The sequence below is a fragment of the Halichoerus grypus genome, chromosome 14, assembly GCF_964656455.1.
Source record: "Halichoerus grypus chromosome 14, mHalGry1.hap1.1, whole genome shotgun sequence".
In the NCBI taxonomy this organism is placed as follows: Eukaryota; Metazoa; Chordata; class Mammalia; order Carnivora; family Phocidae; genus Halichoerus; species Halichoerus grypus.
Window position 1 is genome coordinate 11,566,363 of NC_135725.1, and position 20,269 is coordinate 11,586,631.

Here is a 20,269-nt window from a genome sequence, read left to right on the forward strand (position 1 = left end):
TCCTTCCTAGACAGAATTCTGCAGCAGTGCGTCCCTAGGCCGAAGTCTCCGAGGTCAGGGACCTTGGTTACGCGTTCACAAGTTGCCCAAGGGGCAAGCCCTGTGCTTTGCACGAAGCGCACTCTCCATTTGTGTTAAATACAGACATAGTGGAATGCTGGGAAGTTCCCCCTGAGGTCTAACCTCGGGCCATTTCCCACAGCCGACAGAAGAGGGGACCTGAGCGGGGAGCCGAACCGCGACGCCTGCCACCAGTGGCCACCAGGTGTCGCCGCGGCGTCCCCGGAGCGGGAGGGCGGAGCGGCCGCACACTGGGAGCAGCATGTGGACGCTTGGGCGCCGCGCGGCTGCCGGCCTCCTGCCCCGCTCGGCGCCTCCGGGCTCAGCCCCGGCAGGCGCCGGAGCCCGGGGCCCGACGAGGGACGCCCCGCTCTACGGCCGCCGGGGCCTGCGCGTCGGGACCGGAGCGACCCGCGTACCCAGCCACGCCGTGAGTACCCGCGCCGCGCGGCCGTCCGGGCCGCACGCCGGCGGAGGGAGGCCGCGCACGCTGGGGACGCTGCGGGCACGCGCGCCCACTCCGCTCCAGGCACGCGCGCCCAGTCCGCTCCGGCGGGGCCGCGCTCTGCTGGTGGCCGCGCTCTGCTGGTGGCCGCGTGGCGGCGGAGCGCGGCAGTGGTGCGCGCTGCTCCCTGCCGGGCGCGCGGCCGCGCAGTCCGCCTTCTGTTTGCCGGGGTCACGTTTGCACCGGCCTCTGCTTTCCGGTGAAAAGGGCAATGCACTGCAACTGCGGGGGGAACGCAACGCAGGGGAAGTGGCCGGAGACCCGCTCTCGGGGGTCCGTGGGTGGCGCCGAGCCCGCCACTTCCCTTTGCCAGAGCTTCAACCTAAGCGATACTATATACTGTACAAGGTACTGTAACGTCCATATGTATGTCCATGACGTGTAATATTAGTGTGGTACATAAATACATATAAATAGAACAAAGCAATACACAGACCAACATAACAGTCTAGCATAGTGCGTATATATAACACTAGAGCGATGTTTCCAAGCATGGGCTTTTATGAACGAAACGCTCCCTTCGAGCGAGATGGAAACGTCCAGGCTGTGGAGCACAAGAGCTAGAGCAGCGAAGCTTTTGGAAAATGACCCGGCCTGCGCTCCCAAGTTCCGGCTCGATTCAGCAGAGCTGTGTGACCTCGGGGGATCTGGAACCTCTCCGAGGCATGGCTTCCTTTTCGGTCAAGAGATGAAAGGGTGCCGCCCATTTTGCCGAGCTCTTGTGAGGATTACATTGGATTAACGGAACATAAAGTCTTGAGCCCTGGAAGTTAATTCCCTTTTCTTCCCTTGGGGGCAGCAAAGAAGCATCTGACCCACTCGCTCCAAGACCTGAAAGGAGGAAGCCCAAAGAATGGCTATGGGGTTGAGGAAGACTCACAGCGGGGGTGGACGCGATGTTTAATCAGGGTCTTTCGATTTTATTTATTTATTTGAGAAAAGAGAGCACAAGTGGGGGAGCAGAGGGAGAAGCAGACTCCCCGCTGAGCAGGGAGCCGGTAGTGGGGCTCCATCCCAGAACCCTGGGATCATGACCTGAACTGAAGGCAGAGGGCTAACCGACTGAGCCACCCAGGCCCCCCTAACCAGGGTCTTGAAGGTGACAAGGGAGCAGGGAAGGGCATTCCCGAAGGAGAGACGGGCCTGGGCCGGGAAGGCAGATGGATATGGACGCTGAGTGGCTGGTCTGCTGGACAGACTGTGCGTGATGAAGGAGGCAGACGAAATCCAGCCCAAATTGCCTGTGGAGCTCTGGAAGTTGGACTTTAGACTTGAACTTCCCACAGCCCTGTTATTTGGCTGTGTTTGAAGAGAAGTTAGGATTGGTTGCCAACACTCAAAGTGGGGCCTTGATACTTGATTCCCCCCCTTCTTGGGAAATATAGGCAGCTATGGCCGTCCTGGCACCATGATGTCCCAGTGCAGAACAGAGACAGAGACACTTATTACCCCTCTCCTGTGCTTCTCCCACCTGGAGCTGCCCTGGCTTGCACTCTGACCCCTGCTGGTGGGGGCCATGGGTTGCCCGCAGTTTGTAATTTAGGGCAGTGACAAGATACGGCATGGTCTTTGGGATGGTACCTAGTGGCTGTTAAGGACTGTTGACTCAGAAGCATGCCCAACTTAGAGCTGCCACCCAGGAGGTGGGCACTGGACACACACTGGGATTAGGGGTCTTGGGAAGTTGGGACGTAGTTAACAACATGGGTCACCCATTGGGCCTCCTCTACCATAGTAAATTAATCAGGTTTGTTGAACTTTGTAACACAGTTCCCTCACACATCTCCAGTATTTGTGGAACTGGGTGGATGACAATGGCAACTGGGACCACTGTTTAATTTTTTCAAGCCCTTACCTGTCCTCAGGTTGACCCCCAAAGTCCCTGCACTCCAGAACTCAATCAGGACCTGAGTTCATTGTGGGGGCCTCTTCCCCACCCTTATTTTCTCTACCCTGTATTCCTACTTCTACAGCAATATCCAAAAGAAATAGAATGGGAGCTGCATATGTAATTCTAAATTTTCTAGTAGCTAAATTGAAAAAGTAAAAAGCAGGTAAAATTAATTTCAACATCACAGAGGGCGCCTGGCTGGCTCAGTTGGTAGAGCATGTGACCTGCGATCTCAGGATCATGAGTTCAAGCCCCATGTTGGGCCTAGAGCTTAGTTTAAAAAAAAATTCAACAGTACATTTAGGTAATCTAGTTTTTCTTTTTTTTTTTTTTAAGATTTTATTTATTTATTTGACAGAGAGAGACACAGCAAGAAAGGGAACACAAGCAGGGGAGTGGGAGAGGGAGAAGCAGGCTCTCCACTGAGCAGGGAGCCCAATGCGGGACTTGATCCCAGGACCCTGGGATGACCTGAGCCAAAGGCAGACGCTTAACCAACTGAACCACCCAGGCATCCCGGTGATCTAGTTTTTCAAAATATTATCATCTCAACATGTAATCAGTACTGAAAAATCATTGAGATATCTAACAGTCTTCCAAATCCAGTGTGTATTTCCCCCATCAGCACATGTCAGCTCAGATGTTAAACTGAACTTGTGGAAATGCTTGATTTCTGTTTTATAAAATTCACAATTGAAAAAACAAATTCACGGGACGCCTGGGTGGCTCAGTCGGTTAAGCATCTGCCTTCAGCTCAGGTCATGATCCCAGGGTCCTGGGATCGAGTCCCTCATCGGGGAGTCTGCTCCCTCTGCCTGCCGCTCCCCCTGCTTGTGCTCTCTCTCTCTGACAAATAAATCTTAAAAAAAAAAAAATCTGTACTGTTTAAAGACTAATGACACACTGCCACATCCTCACCACCAGAGTAAGAGACTGAATATGACCTGTCCCCCGGAGGGCTCTGGTGCTCTCCCGATTACCGCTGGGCCTCCCTGAGGGGAATCTGCTCTCCTGAATTCTGTCGGGCATCCCCTCCTTTTCCTAGAGTGTCACCCCCATGTATGTCTCCCTAAAGCATGTGCTGCTGATAGAAAAAAAATTTTGCTGTATTTATTGTGCTGTGACTTGCCCCTTGTGTTCAGTGTTGTTTTTGAGGCTCATCGACACTGATGCACACAGTTGTCATTTTTTCGTTTTCTCTGCTGGGTAGTATCCCATTGGGTGAGCCCATCACACTCTGTCCAGTCTCCTGGTGACATCCGCGTGACCACCATGGTGCTGGTGGCATGATGGTGCTGCTGTAGGCGTTCCTGTGCATGGACAGAGGCTCTTTGTGGCCGAATCCCTCAGAATGGCATTGCTAGGCGAGGGGCCAGCAAATATTCAACTCATTTGATGCCAAGGATGGTTGTACCTGTCCATCCCCCGCCAGCGGTGGGTGAGAACTGACTCACTCTTCCAGCCTTCGCAGCTTTGTGCTTTGCGGAGGGGACCCCTGGGGTGAGGCCTGGCCTCCCTGCTAGCCGCCCAGGCCAGGCCTCACCCTCCGCCTCTCCACTATTGTTGACATGCTCCAAAACCGAAATTGACTGGACACCCTCCAGCCCTGTGTTTGGGGTATTCGTGTCCTCCTGTCTAATGTTCATCACCAGTCTGCGTGGCGGGTACCATGACCCCTGCCTTCGGGGGCTCGGAAAGGGTGCGCAGGTACCCAGGGAACGTTAGCTTGGGGGAGAACAGGTAAGAGACCAGCAACTTCGGCAGCAGTTCCTTTGATGATTAAAAACAGCTGGATGTAGACTTCTACTTCTGGCTATGAGTAACTTGCATTAGCGCAAACCTCCCACCAAGAACAGCCATCCAAGATATAAAAGTCAAAACCAAAAACGAAACAGGAAAAAGGCAATGCGAAGGTGTCAGACTACCACACCTAGGATTTGAGAGGCCAGGATCCTGGAGGGGGAGAAACTCTGAGCCCCTAGCTCTCGAACTTCCCTTCCATGTCTGAAACCCTGTACGATTCCCAGGTGTGTGATTCTTTTCCTTTGTGGCCCAGACCCTGGGGCCAGAGGGTGTGGGTTCAGATCTCCGCTCCTCCACGTATCGAGTGATTTGCTCCGGTTCCTCATCCATAGAATACAAATACAGCCTATCCTCATGTTTCATGGATCCTGGACTTGTGAATTCACCTACTCAGTAAAATTTATCTGTAACCCCAAAATCAATACCCAGGGTGGATTTCGTGGTCACTCTGGGACACACACACAGCAGCAAAAACTTAGAGTCGCCCCATGCTTGCGTGTTCCCACCGAGGTCAAACAAGGTGACACTCTGTCTTCTTCTCTCGGCTCCCACGGGGTCAAGTGTCCTTTCCACCACCTAGTTAGTGGCACGTTGTTTGCATTTTTGTGTTTTTGGTTGGTGATTTTACTGTTTAAAATGGCCCTGGAGCATAGGGCCGGAGTGCTGTCTAGCATTCTAAGTGTGAGAAGGCTTAGGGCCTTACGGACAAAACACGTGTGTTAGATCAGCCTCGTTCCAGCCTCAGTAATGGTGCTGTTGGCCCCGAGCTCAGTGTTCATGTATCAACAATGTGTATTAAACAAGATGTCTTTAAGCAGAAACGCATGTAAACGAGGTTATGTATGGATCAGCTGGTCACATGTGACCTGAAGCCTGCAGGAAGCTAAGCCTGTATTTCCCGTAGGAGCATTTCACTAACCTCCTGTTCATGGTGACTTTATAGAACAAACTGTCATAAGGAACCACTATAATAATAGTACTTGCTTCACAGACTTGTAATGAGGACTAACCACATCCATTTCTATCAAGACTGAGAGCAGCAACACCCAGCAGATAGGGGACACTCTAGAATGTGCAGTAGCAATAACTGGTTGTCATGCTGGCTCTCTCCTTCTCTTTCGGAGCCAACCTTTTAAAATCACACCCTCTGTGCTCTGCACCCGTTTCCCCCTTTTCTGCTCATTTCTCAGCCCTGTACCCTCTGCCTTCTCCTTTCTGAGCCTGCCAAGGGCACCGATGGCTCAAGAGAACAGCGGCCTCTGAGCCCTGCTCCAGAGTGACCTTTGGAGAAGGTGAATCTTACTACCAACCCCTTCCAGCCCTTGGGTGCCTTCCCAGGATGAAGTCCAGCTGAGAGCCTTCACAAGGCCCCATGGCCACCTCTCCATCCTCTCCCCTGACATCTGCACTCTGATGTACCACTTTTCTCTCCTTTTACAGGCTCCGTCCCCTCCCTCACTGGGGCAGGTCCCTCAGCCAGGCTCCCCTCGGTGTTTGTCACTGTCCTCTGGTTATGTCATCTCTCTCTCCAGCCGGCCAGTAGAGCTGGCAGCCCCGGAGACAACGCCTGGACCCTCTTCCAGTTACGTGTGGGAGGAAATCAACAGGTCACATTATCTCCCAACAGGTCATGCTAATGAAACCTGTCCATCTGCAGTCCGATCCTCTCTTCTGGACATCAGCAGACATCTGCCTCTTGCTGTTCATTGTTGCTTGCATTAGTCAAATTCCAGGAGCTTTGCTGATGCTTCCACGCGCCTGGCCTGTGCTAAACACCGCAGAATAGCCTGGAGCAGGGCCGCCCATAGAGCTTCCCGTGATGGGGACTCCGTTCTGTGTGCCACTGGCCACATGAGGCCACAGGACACTTGAAACGTGGCCTTCCAGAACATGGGAGTCCTGGAAGTGGTGCTTGTTCCTCACTCAAATTTTAGTGGGAAGTGATGGGAAGTGACAATAAATTTAAATGTAAAGAGCTGCCTGTGGCTCGGGGCTATTATATCGGACAGCACAGGCTTAGAGAGAGCCCGAGAGAATGAACACAAGGTAATGCATTAAAACAAGGTGAAAACATCCCAGAAACACCCCTGGAAAAATTTAACGTGGTTTATTCCCGAATGCAGAAGTGGTGCTATTTAAACCGTGCGTTCAGGGACCGTAATGCACTGAGAAATGGTAATGTTCTTCTTCACTTTGGCTTTTAGAGTCTGAGCCTCCACCGCCTCGATCAGATCGTGAATGTCAAAAAGCAGAGCGTCTGTTTGATGAATATGAGGACAGCGGGAACTTTGGGCGACCCTGGGTAAGATAAAGCCCCTTCCACGTCAGAGAGCCCTTCTCCCTCCTCCCTCCTTCTCTCTCAATACACAACATGTGCATACCTGCTCATACTTCTATTAGCTTTTATTTTTTAAAGATTTTATTTATTTATTTAACAGAGAGAGACACAGCGAGAGAGGGAACACAAGCAGGGGGAGTGGGAGAGGGAGAAGCAGTCCTCCTGCCGAGCAGGGAGCCCGATGCAGGGCTTGATCCCAGGACCCTGGGATCATGTCCTGAGCCGAAGGCAGACGCCTAACAACTGAGCCCCCTAGGCGCCACTTCTATTAGCTTTTTAAAAATTTTTTTCCTTTTCTCTTACCGGTTTAAAAAAAGAAAAAAGCCCATCCCATCCAAAACCTGTCTTCTCCCTTAGCAGCAGCACTCATAAGCATCTTTCCGTATCAACAACTATCTACCACATTATTTTATTTATTTATTTATTTTTAAGTAGACTTCCGCCCCAGTGTGGAACCCAACACGGGGCTTGAACTCACGACCCTGAGATGAAGCCCTGGGCTGAAATCAAGAGTCGGACGCTTCACCGACTGAGCCACCCAGGCACCCCTCTGCCACATTATTTTAAATAAAATAATATTAAACTTGATGGATGTACCATAGTTCATTTAACCCGTTCCCTATTGCTGGACATTTGGGTCGTTTCCAGAGTTCTGTTGTTACTCTCTTCGATGACCTAGCAGTTCGGGTCGGCCAAGCCTCTGTGACGGACAGGCCCACAACTGTGATGGCTCAAGCAGCAGTGGTTTGCGTCCCTGTGTTCCAACAGTCCAGGGTGGGCGTGCCTCCGGGCAGGGATTCAGGCACCCAGGGTCCTTCCACCTATCACTTGTCCGTACCTTACTGTCCTCTACACGGTAGAAGCCAGGTCACCCTGCCCAGGTTCCATTCCACAGAAAGGGGCAAGAGCATGGACGTCTTGGAAGAGGCACTTGTCCCTCACTCAGATTTTAGTGGGGGGGACTGGGTCACATGACCCCAGCGGACCCCAGGGGATGCTAGGAATAGAGCCTAGTGGGTGCCCTGGAAGGAAGCAGTGGGTTCTGGTGCAGAGCTCCCCGGCGTTGCTAGTCTGATGTCTCCACGGACCCTCCTTCCACACGCACACACAGCACATTAGCCCCTAACCCCAAGGCTGCCACCACAGGCCCTCTCATCATGTCTGTCATCCACTTCAAAGGCCAAGATTTCCAGGTGACACGCCGTCCTCTCTCGAGGTCTAGGATCGGCTTCTCTGGCTGTGATACACACGTGTACATGCACACACACACACACACACACACACAATGGAGAGGGGTTGCTCCACTTTTGGGCCAACTCTTGATGTCATCTGTCTCTTTCATTTTAACCATTCTGGTGGTATCTCATTGTGATTTTTTAATGTACTTTCCTGAAGATTAATAAAGTTATACCCCTTGTTATGTGTCCACTGGCTATTTGGATATGTTTTTTAAAATGATATCTGTTCAAGTATTTTACCCACTTTTTCTATTGGGTTTTCTTTTTCTTTTTTAATTTTTTTTTTTTTTTTTTTTTTTATTTGGCAGAGAGAGACACAGCAAGAGAGGGAACACAAGCAGGGGGAGAGGGAGAGGGAGAAGCAGACTCCCAGCTGAGCAGGGAGCCCGATGCGGGGCTCGATCCCAGGACTCTGGGATTATGACCTGAGCCGAAGGCAGACGCTTAACGACTGAGCCACCCAGGCGCCCCGGGTTTTCTTTCTCTTTTGACTTGTAGTTTTTTGTTTGTTTTTTTTTTTTAGTTCTTTATATATTCTGGAAATAAGCCCTTTTTCAGATACATGTAATGCAAGTATTTTCTCCCACTTTGTGGTTTGCCCAACATAATTTTAATCATAATACAAGCAATTTTAATAAGCATAATGTCCACCTGAAGGGGTCAGGTTGAATAAATAATATAAAATAAAATACCAGGAATATCTGTATGTGCTAATATGGAACAATTTCCAGGATATGTTAAATAAAAACTGCAAGGTGCTTCAATTTCTATATTAAAAAGAATATAAAATTCTTGGAGGCACCTGGGTGGCTCAGTCGTTAAGCGTCTGCCTTCGGCTCAGGTCATGATTCCAGGTCCTGGGATGGAGCCCCGCATCAGGCTCCCTGCTCGGCAGGAAGCCTGCTTCTCCCTCTCCCACTCCCCCTACTTGTGTTCCCTCTCTTGCTGTGTCTCTCTCTGTCAAATAAATAAATAAAATCTTTAAAAATAAAAAAATAAAAATAAAAAGAATATAAAATTCTGGATGGATATAGAAGAGACTGTTATTCGTAGTTGACTCTGTGGATGGGGGCTGCTTATTTGGGAAGAAAGTTTGTTTATAAACTTTTTTTTTTAAGATTTATTTATTTATTATTATTTTTTGACAGAGAGAGTGCGCATAAGCAGGGGGAGAGGGAGAAGCAGACTCCCCACTAAGCAGGGAGCCCAACGGACCATCCCAGGACCTCAGGATCGTGACCTAAGCTGAAGGCAGAGGCTCAACTGACTGAGCCACCCAGGCACCCCTATATAAACTCTTTCATGCTGCTTAAATTTTTTCTCTGTACATGGTAGCTATTTCCCATGAATTTTTTAAGTAAAAAACCGATGTGTCGGGGGGCCTGGTTGGCTCAGTCTGTGGAGCATGCGACTCTTGATCTCTGGGTTGTGAATTCAAGCCCCACATTGGGCGTATTTACTAAAAATAAATTAAATAAGTAAATAAATAGATGTGTGGGTTTGACGTTAATGAAATGGAGCAGTTTGGTAAACGTGTGTTTTGGGGGGTTTTTATGTTTCCCCTGCAGCTCTCTGGATGAGACCACCTATGAAAGACTGGCGGAGAAGACACTGGACTCCTTAGCAGAGTTTTTCGAAGACCTCGCAGACAAACCTTACACATTCGAAGACTATGATGTCTCATTTGGGGTACCTTTTTGCTTATTTTCATTTTTTTCTGTTTCCTCCCTAAGAATTCTAGCTCACTAAGGCAAAGAATTCCCCTCCAGTGGAGTTAAGCATCCAGCAGCATGCGGTTACGGGTGGGACCCAAAGACTGGCACGTTGGTGTTCCAGCCCTGCCCCGCCAGGCTTGTGACCTTGGGCAAGTCATGGCCTTTGTGAGCCCCATTTCTGCTTAAAAATATAGGTTCTCAAGCACCACTCAGTAGTCGTGAAGGTAAATCAGGGAGGGACCCAGGCCTGTGTTTGTCTAGCAGGATGACTCTCCTGGGGGCATGGGGAGGCCTGAACCACTCCTCCTTAAGCAGGGTGTGTTCAGAGCACACAGACATGGGCCCCACTTCTGGGAGATTCTGAGATTCTGATCAGCAGGTCAGGGTGTACTATCAGGAAACATATTTTTGAAAAGCTCACCTGGAATTCTAATGTGCACCCTGGGTCCCACCCCTAGAGATTTTTCTTTAGTTGGTCTGGGAGCATGTCCCAGGCAGGACAGGGGAGTTAATTTTTTAAGTTTTTGTAATCACTCCTCAGATGATCCTAAATGCACTGGGGGGAGCCGTGGAGCCCTGAAGCCCAGGGAGTGCCGCTCTACACCGACTGGCCACCAGGTGGCAGACTTGAGTAGTGGTCCACCTTTGCCTTTAGAATGCTGTTTACGCCTTAGGGAGCTGCTGCTTTTTTGCCAGAAAATCCCCCACGGAAATTAATCCTCTTGACCGCAATTAATTAATAGTCAGAAATGTTATGAAGTGGAATTATTAGGACAACCAGCTGTCAGGCTAACGTGATAGAAATGCTGTTGGATATTACTGTGGACAGAGAAGGGACTCCATCAGATGGAGCAGGTAGGTAGCAGAGTCTGGAAGATTTCAAGCCTGGTTGGAAGGACAGTGAGGGACTTGGAGGTCAAATTTAAGGCAACGGGGCAAGAAAGGGTTGGATGCTTCCAGGTGGATTCGGGGACTGCTGTGAGCATCATCGTTCGGGGCAGGGCATTCAAAGTGTTTCTGCAGACAGCCTCAGAAGGCAAGCTGCTGGGGAACCCTTACTAACTGGCCCCCACAGCTTGACTGTCTGTGGAATGGTGGAGCCGGGGGAGTTACAGGTCTCCTCTCCCCCAGCCTCCCCACCAGGGGCTAGCTGTACTTACAGGGAAACCAAGTCTCCGGCTAAACTCGGCCATGCATACAAACATTCATTAACATGCCACAAAAACAGTCACACCACTCATTCTTGTAACATTAGTGAGAATACTTAGTGACTCAAGTATTTTTGCATGAGTGTTTCATTAGAAGCAAATGTGCCAGTGTTCTAGCAGCTGGATTCTGTTTACCCCCTGGAATCTAGCAGCAAATGCTCCTGCTCAGGGGCTCCTGGGTGGTTCAGTTGGTTGAGTGGCTGACTCTTGGTTTCGGCTCAGGTCACGATCTCAGGGTCCTGGGATCGAGCCCTGCATCGGGCTCCGCACTTAGCAAAGAGTCAGCTTGAGGATTCTCTCTCTCCCTATGCCCCTCCCCCTGTTCTCTCTCTTTCTCTTTCTTTCTCTCTAATAAATAAATAAATCTTTAAAAGAAAAAATGCTCTTGCTCAGTGGTGGGTCACAGGATCTTACCGGAGTCCTCCCTGCAGAGTGTCTCTCTGACCCAGCTGCTGGGGTTTCCAGATTCTGTAACCCATTCCTGCAAAGGGAGAGGCACCTGTGTTTATCTAGCCAGTCCATATACCTTAAGTGTCATTCTCCTCACCAGGAAAAAATTATTTCTAACAAATCATTTACTACTTAGGAAATTCTCTAGTATAGATGTAGAAACTAAAGGCATACAGTAGCTGACTCTGTTGTTGGGACTTCTGATTAAGAACTTTGAAATGCTATTTCACCCTGGGGTGTGAATTCCTGATTAGAGTCTCTCAAGTGCTCGCTAACTTATACATTTCACAAATCTATTGAAACTACATTATAGGCAAGAGAATACCCGTAACACTGTTACTTGAGCTTTCTTGGGGTGCAGTCTTTCCCTGTCCCCAGGGTCCAGTTGGGCATTGCCTCCTCTGGGAAGTCCTCCTAGATGCTCCAGGCAGATAGCACGCTTACTTCCTTGCCCAGCACTCCAAGGATGAGTCCGTAGAGCACTGATCACCCCGTGTACTAGCTGTCGATTTACACATCAGCTCCCATGGGAGACTGAGTTCCTTGGCAGCCAGGACACTGTCCACTCTTGGTATCCCAGTGCCTGAAACATTGCCAAGTACATGATAGGGACTTAATAAATGTTGATTCAGTACATAAACGAAATGGGGCCCACACACACTCTCATTGATGCCACTCAGCATCATAGACGTTTTACCAGCTTGGTCCTGACCAAGTAGACAACTGACAGCAGTATTCCAGAAAGACCCAAGAACATGTCTGTTCTGTTTGCTCCCTGTGGAGTGGGAAATGTGAGTGCTCCTTGGCTGTCGTATGGGGTGGGTAACTTGGGGGGGTCAGCGTCTGGGTCCAGGCCTCACCCGCACTGGCCCTGCCATTAGAGGGGACTGCCCACCAGAGCAGAAAGCACCTCCCATCACTAGGATCCATGGAGTCGGCTGCACTTGACCGGCAAAATCTGATCAGGACCGGGAGAAGGACTGTGCTGTCTGAGGGGTTACTTCCAAGCCACCTTCATTTTTCCCCCGGTGGAGCCCTGGCCTCTTTGACGTTTTGATGAGAATCTGCTGTCATGTTCTTTACTCACTAAGCTGTCGGCATATCAGTGCCATATAGCAGAGGTTCCTTAACCTTTCCTGGACCTTCTTCCAAGAAAACCTTCCCCATACACCTGTGTGTACAATTTCAGCTTCAGGCCGGGACAGTCTGCAGACCCCTGAAGACCACCTCTGGGTCCCAGGTTACAGACACTTGCTCAGAGGCAGCATTTTATTGGATATGGAGACAAAGCATCTAGCCTATCATCCTGGATTTGTATTTTCTGTCCAAGAGTCTGTAAGTGAATTATCTTAACTTCTGTGAGTGCCAGGTTCTTCAGCTGGGAAGTGGGTGACATCCCTCTACTTCTCTGAATTTCCATTAGGATTAAATTGGAAAAGGGCTTCACATTCATTATTCTTACTCCTTAAGAGGGGTATCTCTTTTTGGAGTGTGGGAAGCCACATATACCTGAACTCGCCTGACTCAACATGCCATCCCATAGGTGTCTATTTCTACAAAACAAGCTAGTGACAACAGAAATTGCTCCTTTTGCTCCCGAGTGTGTAGGGCTGATACTGAGTGGCGGGAATAAGCCTCCACCAAGCTGTGGACAGGGGCTGTTCTGACTGGTTAGTGCCCCTGTCCGCAGCCGCTGATGATTTTGACTCTCTCCCCTCCCCTGCATTTAAGTCTGCCCACACTCCCAAAATAGCCTCAGGGTGGCCCTTAAGGAATAATACTAATGAACAAAAAGCCCTCTTCATCTAGGCTACTTGCGGATAGTTCCAAGAGCATTAAGAACTCCCGGTGAACCAGTAAGCAGCTCATTTCCTTCCATTCCTTCCTCCTCTTGCTGGTTTCCTCTGGAAACAGCCTCTGGCTCCATGGGAAAAAATAATGACACACAATGAACAGGAGGGGAGTTGGGTAAGTGCTGAGACTGTCTGCCTTGTGTAACCTTGCCCTTAACTTTGCACGAGTTATCACCAGCCCTGGTCACTGTCAGCTCCGTTCATTCCTCCACAGATGTAATTTGTGTCCATCCAGTATCTCACACTAAGAACGGATGTGCTGGACACTGAAGTGCTTGGATGAAAAGACAGATCTGCTCTCAAGGCGCTTAAGAGTAGTGGAGGGAGGGGGCAGGTATCCGGCAAACAAGTGGCAGCGCAGATGCAGAGAGGAAGGCACAGGGGCCGTCGGGGGGTCAGGGTAACCTCGTCAGGGGTGCCTCAGCTGGGGTCTCGGTCTTGTGCGGGGAGGGGTGCTGCAGGGAAGGAGCCAGGTGGAGGAGACAGCTTGAGGTCTGCACATCTAGAAGCAATCTCATAGTTGCTTTCTTAATAGGCTCTTTGTGAACGAGTGGCCGGTTTCCTGGAATAATTCCAGAAGATTCTGAGTTGGAAAGAGTGGATTTTGGCTTTCAGTGATTGGATGCGCCATCGCTGATTTGGCGTCCTGTTCTAGGGCTTGACCGTGATCAGGAGAGTACACAACCCTTGAGCACCCATGCCCCTCAATCCTTGTACTTTGTCTCTGAAGGAGGCAGCACCCATGTTGTCCTGAGGAAGGTGGCAGGGTTGCTATGACTCAGCCCCGCCCTCTGCCCTCTCCACTGCGCCTGTCCCTCGCCATGTGATGGGGGGAAGGCACAGTGGGGCACTGAAGGACCACAGATAGGTTAAACTGGAAATGATTATGTCTTGATCCCCTGAGCCTGCTATCTCATGGAAAAAGAAGCCATGGAAGTTTGTATGGGGGCAGGAAGGAATGGGGAAGGATTGCTGATGGGTGTGGGGTTTCTCTTTGGGGTGGTGGAAATAGCCAAGAATTAGTGATGTTTGCACACTTTATGAAAACACTTTGTGAAATATTAAAACTATTGAATTGTGCAGTTTTAATTTTTTTTTTAAGGGGGGGAGGGAAAAATTTTTAAAAATTAAAAGAAGGGGGAGGGGCAGAGGGAAGGAGGCAGAGAGAGAATCCTAAGCAGGCTCCCTGCCTAGCACAGAGCGTGGTGACACGGTGGCTCGATCTCACGACCCTGAGATCATGACCTGAGCTGAAATCAAGAGTCGGACGCTTAACCTACTGTGCTACCAGGCACCTCAAGACACTTTTAAGTAAATGAAAGGTGCTAGTCCTACCAAAATAGTAAAGGTGGGTTTCAAGGAAAAAAATTAATTTCTTTTAAGGATTTTATTTATTTATTTATTTATTTATTTATTTGAGAAGGGGAGAGAAAGAGAGCACAAGCAGGGGGAGGGGCAGAGGGAGAGGGAGAAGCAGGCTCCCCGCTGAGCAGGAAGCCCAACTTGGGACTCGATCCCAGGACCCCGGGACCATGACCTGAGCTGAAGGCAGACGCCCAACGACTGAGCCACCGAGGCACCCCTCTGTTTTCTTTTTAATCAGAAAAAAATGTTACTGGGGCACCTGGGTGGCTCAGTCAGTTAAGCATCTGCCTTCGGCTCAGGTCATGATCTCAGGGTCCTGGGATCGAGTCCCGCATTGGGCTCCTTGCTCAGCAGGAAGCCTGCTTCTCCCTCTCCCTCTACTCCTCCCCCTGCTTGTGCTCGCTCTCACTCACTCTCTCAAGAATGGATAAGATCTTTTTCTCTCTCTCAAATAAATAAAATTTTTTTTAAAAAAGTATAACCCAATAGAGTCCTCTCTTGCCTGTCAGTTATATTACTATTATTATGTATTATTATTATCACTGCCATTTACCTTTTCAATAGCTGTTTGTGTTTGCAAACCAAACACAAAGTGTTCTAAGAAACATCGGGGCCTCTTGGTCGGACAGGGGCTCTAGAAGCCCAGAGAAAGGCAGTGGCGTGTCTCCGTGGCTTATGCCGGGGTGGGGGACAGCGAGGGGCTGCCTCCTGCACACCAACTCCAATAAAGGGACTGAGCTGTGTGGTTGCTTCTATAATATCCTGCACATGCTAAAGAAACCTCAGACCTTGGAAGTAAAGGGCTCCTTTGTTGAAAGAGTGTTTTCAAATTTAAATGAGCATTTATTGAGCAAAGGTAGACCAACCAGGCTTTTAGAGAATTCAGGGCTCTTTAGGGGAAAATAAAGCCCTTGAGAGCAGCTTGTGAGATGCGTGGGAAGGGTCTGAGGATAAAACCTGTCTGGAGTGCCGGCCTTCTACCAGCAGAGCTGGCTCTATGGCTCTTCTAAGACCAGCAAAGCCAGTGGTTTGACCGCTTCCTTCTCTTTTCCCTTTTTTCGTTGTTTTGGTAATGAACGTGCCCTGTCCGACGTTTGGGCTGACGTGGGACTCCGGTAGAGGTGGGGTCTGCGTTTTTTAACATCCTTTTGTGCGTTCTGGCTGGGCTTTGAGGGAACTGAGGCAGCGGGCAGGATGCACAGCCTCCCGTTGGCCGGCTTTCACTCCTCAGACAAGCCACTGCTGTCTTTTCACCTCGAGATGGGAATAATGAGAATTCTCCCCTCGCCAGCCTCCCAGGGAATGAGGGAGAGCACTACGAGGTCTAAGTATTACCGTGACTAGTCATAGTCTGACTCAGCGCAGTGTGCTTTCCGCGTAATCTGCCGTGTCTAACACGAAAGGCGCTTCTTCGCGGTGTGTCTTGTGTACCAACGTCGAGATAGGAAGCAATTTAGCAATTGTGACAAAGTGATAACTTTGTCTTGTTCTCTTTTCCTCGTGCTTTTGCCACCTGATCCGCCAGAGTGGTGTTTTAACAGTTAAACTGGGTGGAGATCTAGGAACCTATGTGATCAACAAGCAGACCCCAAACAAGCAGATCTGGTTATCTTCGCCCTCCAGGTATGTCCAGAAGTCCCCATCTGTCCTTGTTCAGCTGGGAGGTGTGGCGCTGTGGACCTTTACAGGGAAGGTCACCTCGTGGGTGGCTGTCTGTGAGCACACCTGATGCTTCACACTCACCCCATCCTCGTAGGACAGTTAACCCTGCTTCAGGAACTTCGGTCTACCAGTAATCCGGCTGCTGTAAGCAGATACTGGGATGTGGATCTGAAGCAAAAAGTTTATAACTTTTCAGAACCTGGCCTGCACAGTTTCTCTCTATGGAATCACTGCCCTGCCTTTTAAAAAGCCACTTTTGCTGCTGCGGCCTCAGACCGAGTGGCACTTTGTCTTCAAAGCAGGTTCAAGTTTGACCTCTAGTTTGTTTGGAGCATCCCGCTAAAGGTTGGTTGAATTCCCTCTGTGAAATTGGGCTGCCTGCCCTGTGGAGGGGGGAGAGCCTCTTAAGCTGGAACTCCAGGGCAGTGAATCCCTCCTGTGTTTATCACTGATGTGCTTTCAATCTCGTGTAATAAATGATTTGTTGGAGGCCGCCTGTGCTGCATCTCAGGCCTGAGAACGTGCAGGGAGAGAGGGCCCCTCATCGGCCTGCATCTGTTGGGGTCGTTATAAGGGAGTTATAGAGAGACACTCACAAAAAGCTCTCAGACCAGCCTTCCTGGGTCACTCATTACTTCCAAAGACAACATACTGACTGTGCATTGGGAAAGGCCCAAATATAACCAGCATGCAGTTCTTTGAAAGCCCAATGGTATTTACATTAAAAAAAAAAAAAATTATAGGGGCGCCTGGGTGGCTCAGTCAGTTAACCATCCAACTCTTGATTTGGGCTCAGGTCATGATCTCCATAGTGAGATCGAGCCCCGAGTCCTCTCTGCACTCAGCAGGGAGTCTGCTTGAGATTTTTTTCTCTCCTCCCTCTGCCCCACCCCTGACGCGTGCTCTCAAATAAATAAATAAATCTAAAAAACATAAATTATAACTCTTCTTCTGCCCCAATGTTCACATCATTTTTAGGCAGTTAATATTATACTGTTTATCATGCCATGGTGTGTAATTATTTGTTCAAAATAAGTAAACGTTATGCTTCCTTTGCCCCACCTTCATCTAGGAAGTATGTTATAATTCACCAAACAACTCCAGAAATCACCCATTTCTAGCAAGACCCTTATAGATTGCATTGCTTTTTTAGACCCAATTAATTTGAACTTGGGTGTTTTATCCTATGTGGGCCAATTAGCCTGTTCTCTTTGGCCTCAAACAGTTGTCCCATCCCTAACCAGAGCCATGCATGAGGACTGTACATTCTTATCCTTTACCTCTGGAGGAACCATATGAGAAACTGGATGGATCAGTTCAAACCCAGCCATCACCTTTGGGGATTGGTGGCTGTATAAATATCAGGCAGGGCACCAGAACCATCTATCATGGTTCCACTGAAGGAATTCCCTGTCATATCTGGAGACCAAAAAAGTCCATATCGTAAAAAAAAAAAAAAAAAAAAAAAGTCCGTATCGTGTTTGGACACCCCTACCAGCAATATGATCCTACCCCAGGCTTGTTCAATCTGTAATTCGTGATGGGAATCTGGAAAGAATATCTGCTAAGCAGCCATTTACTATCACAGATACTGTGTTCCTCAAGAAAAAAATTTATTTTCCACTCAACTTCTCACATCCAAAACAATCTTTCATAGGACTGCATTGCTTTTTCTTTTTAAAGATTTTATTTATTTATTTGTCAGAGAGAGAGCACAAGCAGGGGAAGTGGCAGGCGGAGGGAGAAGCAGGCTTCCCGCTGAGCAAGGAGCCCGACGTGGGACTCGATCCCATGACCCTGAGATCATGACCTGAGCCAAAGGCAGACGCTTAACCAACTGAGCCAGCCAGACGTCCCAAGAAAAATTATATTAAGAAAAAAAAAATAGTATGGCTGATTGCCAGGAGCCGGGGAGAGGAGAGGGTGGGGACTAACTGCTCAATGGGCACAGAGTTCCCTTTTGGGGTGATGAAGTGTTTCGGTAGAGAGAGGTAGTGGTTGCAGTTGTTATGAATGTACTAAAATAATAATAATAATATAGGTAAGGGACAAATCATGTGAGTAGTACACAAATGGCCATCACTTTAACAACCCTGCTCTGACGTAGCAGGTACCCTCTGTGAGTTCGGGAAAGTGAAAGCTCAGAATGTGCTTTACAGAGACTCATCGAGAGGGTTCAGATGTTTTCAGGTCTTGAGAATTGTTCTGTCAGATTGTTGCAGGGGATAAACTGGGTACTTGTTCTTACATAGAAAGACCCCGAGACAAGAAGTCAAATGTACGCCTTGTTAAATTGACTTTCTGGACCTTTCTTCCGGTCAGTTTCTTGGTGGTGGCATTGTGGAGTCAGCATTTACTACCTGTCCTCAAGGGCTGTCCTCGTGGACTTCCTGCGTATTTATTTTGTCTTGCAGCGGGCCCAAGCGCTACGACTGGACAGGGAAGAACTGGGTGTACGCGCACGACGGCATGTCCCTCCACGAGCTGCTGGCCACGGAGCTGACTAAAGCCTTAAAAACCAAACTGGACTTATCTTCTCTGGCCTATTCCGGAAAAGGCGCTTGATGCCCAGACCAATCCCAAAGACATGAACAGCTCTAAAGCCCAGACCCCAGCTCCGTCCTGCAGCTGTGTGTCTGGTCTGTTCCATTCCCGCTTTGGGGGACAGTTGCATGGCGTGTAAGGAAGAGCTCTGTGAAAGAGCGTGTTGCCTCCCACCCTCCCCCAAGTTCGGATTTGTAATTTCCGTAGTGTTTTTGGATTTATTGTCTGATTTCCTCCCTCACAGGATATCCCTTCTCTTTTATAATGTCCCTATACTCATACCTTTATATGTAACCTTACAACAAAGGAAAATAAGAAGGAAAAATTCAGGAGGAGAAATGACTTGATTTCACTCTTTGCCCTTTGAAGGACTTAACTGCTTAAAGCCACATGAAGAGGGCTGGCCGACCTCCCCTTTCTGTCCCCAAATAAGACTCATTAAAGAGTTGCCTATAAATGTTGCCACGCCTCTTGAAAATGTCCACATTCTTAAGCCCTTTATTATGGAAGTGTCAGTGACATTCAGGAATTCTCAAACCAAAGATCATTCTCTGTCTGCATTCGTGTCTGCCAGGCTGTGAACCGCACGAGACTCACAGAGACGTGATGTTTCTTCCAGAGAGACGTATATAGGGACATATGCACACATCTCATTTCATTGTGTGTGTGTGTATTTTTTTTTTAAGTGAAGCATCCGCATAGATTCAGCTGCTGCAGCACAAGTCTGAGAATGCAAAAACTCTCCCAAAGAAAAGAAGGGAAAAAGGGCCATCTTCATAAGTTCGTGGATGTAGTGTAATAAACTAGGTCACGGGGCTGAGGGGGTGCTTTGCAAATTGTGAAGGACCACATAAATGAAAAGATGTTCATGTTAATGAAAAGAACCCTGGTCCTTCACTTGGCTCAGTGCAACCTTTTCTTACTAAAGAAAGATTTCTCAGTAACGAGGCTACACAGACATGCAGCATCTCCGTTCTCTATCTCTGGGCGAGTTTCACAAACTCCCTGCACCTGTTTCCCCACGTGTTAAATGAGAGGGTGGAACTGAGAGAATATAGTGGATTCCCAGCCCAGACATTCAGTGGTCCTGTCAGGCCAACTTAACAGGCTGGTTTTAATTCCTTCTGGTAGATGAGGGGATGACCAAGAACAATTTTCTTAAGCTATAGCATAAATACATGGTTATTGGTATCATTCCACTTGAATTTCAGTTGAATTTATGTTCAAATAGTACCCATCTTACGTGTCTTCACTGTGCTGAGCTTGTGCTGTGGACTGAATGCCTATGTCCCCCCCAAATTCTTATGGCGAATCCTAACTCCTGTGTGATGGACTTAGGAGGTGGGGCCTCTGGGAGGGGTTGGGTCATGAGGACAGAGCCTCAAGACTGGAATTAGTGCCCTTATAAAAGAGACCCCAGAGAGCTCCTCGCCCCTCCCACCATGTGAGGACACAGTGAAGACAGCCGTCTGTGAACCAGGAAGCAGAACATCACCAGACCCCGAATGTGCTGAGGCCTTGACCTTGGGCTTCCCAGCCCCCAGAACTGTGGGAAATAAATTTTTGTTGTTCATAAGCTATCCAGTCTATGGTATTCTGTTATAGCAGCCCAAACAGACTAAGACAGCCTGCCACAC

General features: G+C 49.0%; 1 protein-coding gene, 1 long non-coding RNA gene and 1 other non-coding gene across 3 annotated transcripts in view; 2 read left to right on the forward strand and 1 right to left on the reverse strand.

Annotated features, from left to right (window-relative positions):
- Positions 1 to 275: 275 nt before the first annotated feature.
- Positions 276 to 20,212, forward strand: FXN (frataxin). Its single transcript, XM_036087424.2, has 5 exons — positions 276 to 490; positions 6,464 to 6,561; positions 9,404 to 9,524; positions 15,952 to 16,049; positions 18,503 to 20,212. Exons 1-5 carry the CDS (start codon positions 323 to 325, stop codon positions 18,651 to 18,653), a joined length of 636 nt encoding a protein of 211 aa, XP_035943317.1. The 5' UTR covers positions 276 to 322; the 3' UTR covers positions 18,654 to 20,212.
- TRNAA-UGC (transfer RNA alanine (anticodon UGC)) lies at positions 2,649 to 2,721 on the forward strand. The gene has a single exon. It is a non-coding gene; the product is annotated as a tRNA-Ala (tRNA).
- LOC144380106 (uncharacterized) overlaps positions 11,143 to 20,269 on the reverse strand; it is a 53,215-nt gene continuing 44,088 nt past the window's right edge. Inside the window, exon 3 of the long non-coding RNA XR_013443921.1 lies at positions 11,143 to 11,239. This is a non-coding gene — a long non-coding RNA (uncharacterized LOC144380106). The remainder of the gene's footprint in view (positions 11,240 to 20,269) is intronic.

Bases quoted from the DNA above. Each gene is read 5' to 3' on its own strand.
- FXN (XM_036087424.2), top strand. From the start codon at position 323: ATGTGGACGCTTGGGCGCCGCGCGGCTGCCGGCCTCCTGCCCCGCTCG. The intron at 6,562-9,403 runs GTAAGATAAAGC...TTTCCCCTGCAG, and splicing joins GGAACTTTGGGCGACCCTGG to CTCTCTGGATGAGACCACCT. The intron at 16,050-18,502 runs GTATGTCCAGAA...TTTGTCTTGCAG, and splicing joins TGGTTATCTTCGCCCTCCAG to CGGGCCCAAGCGCTACGACT.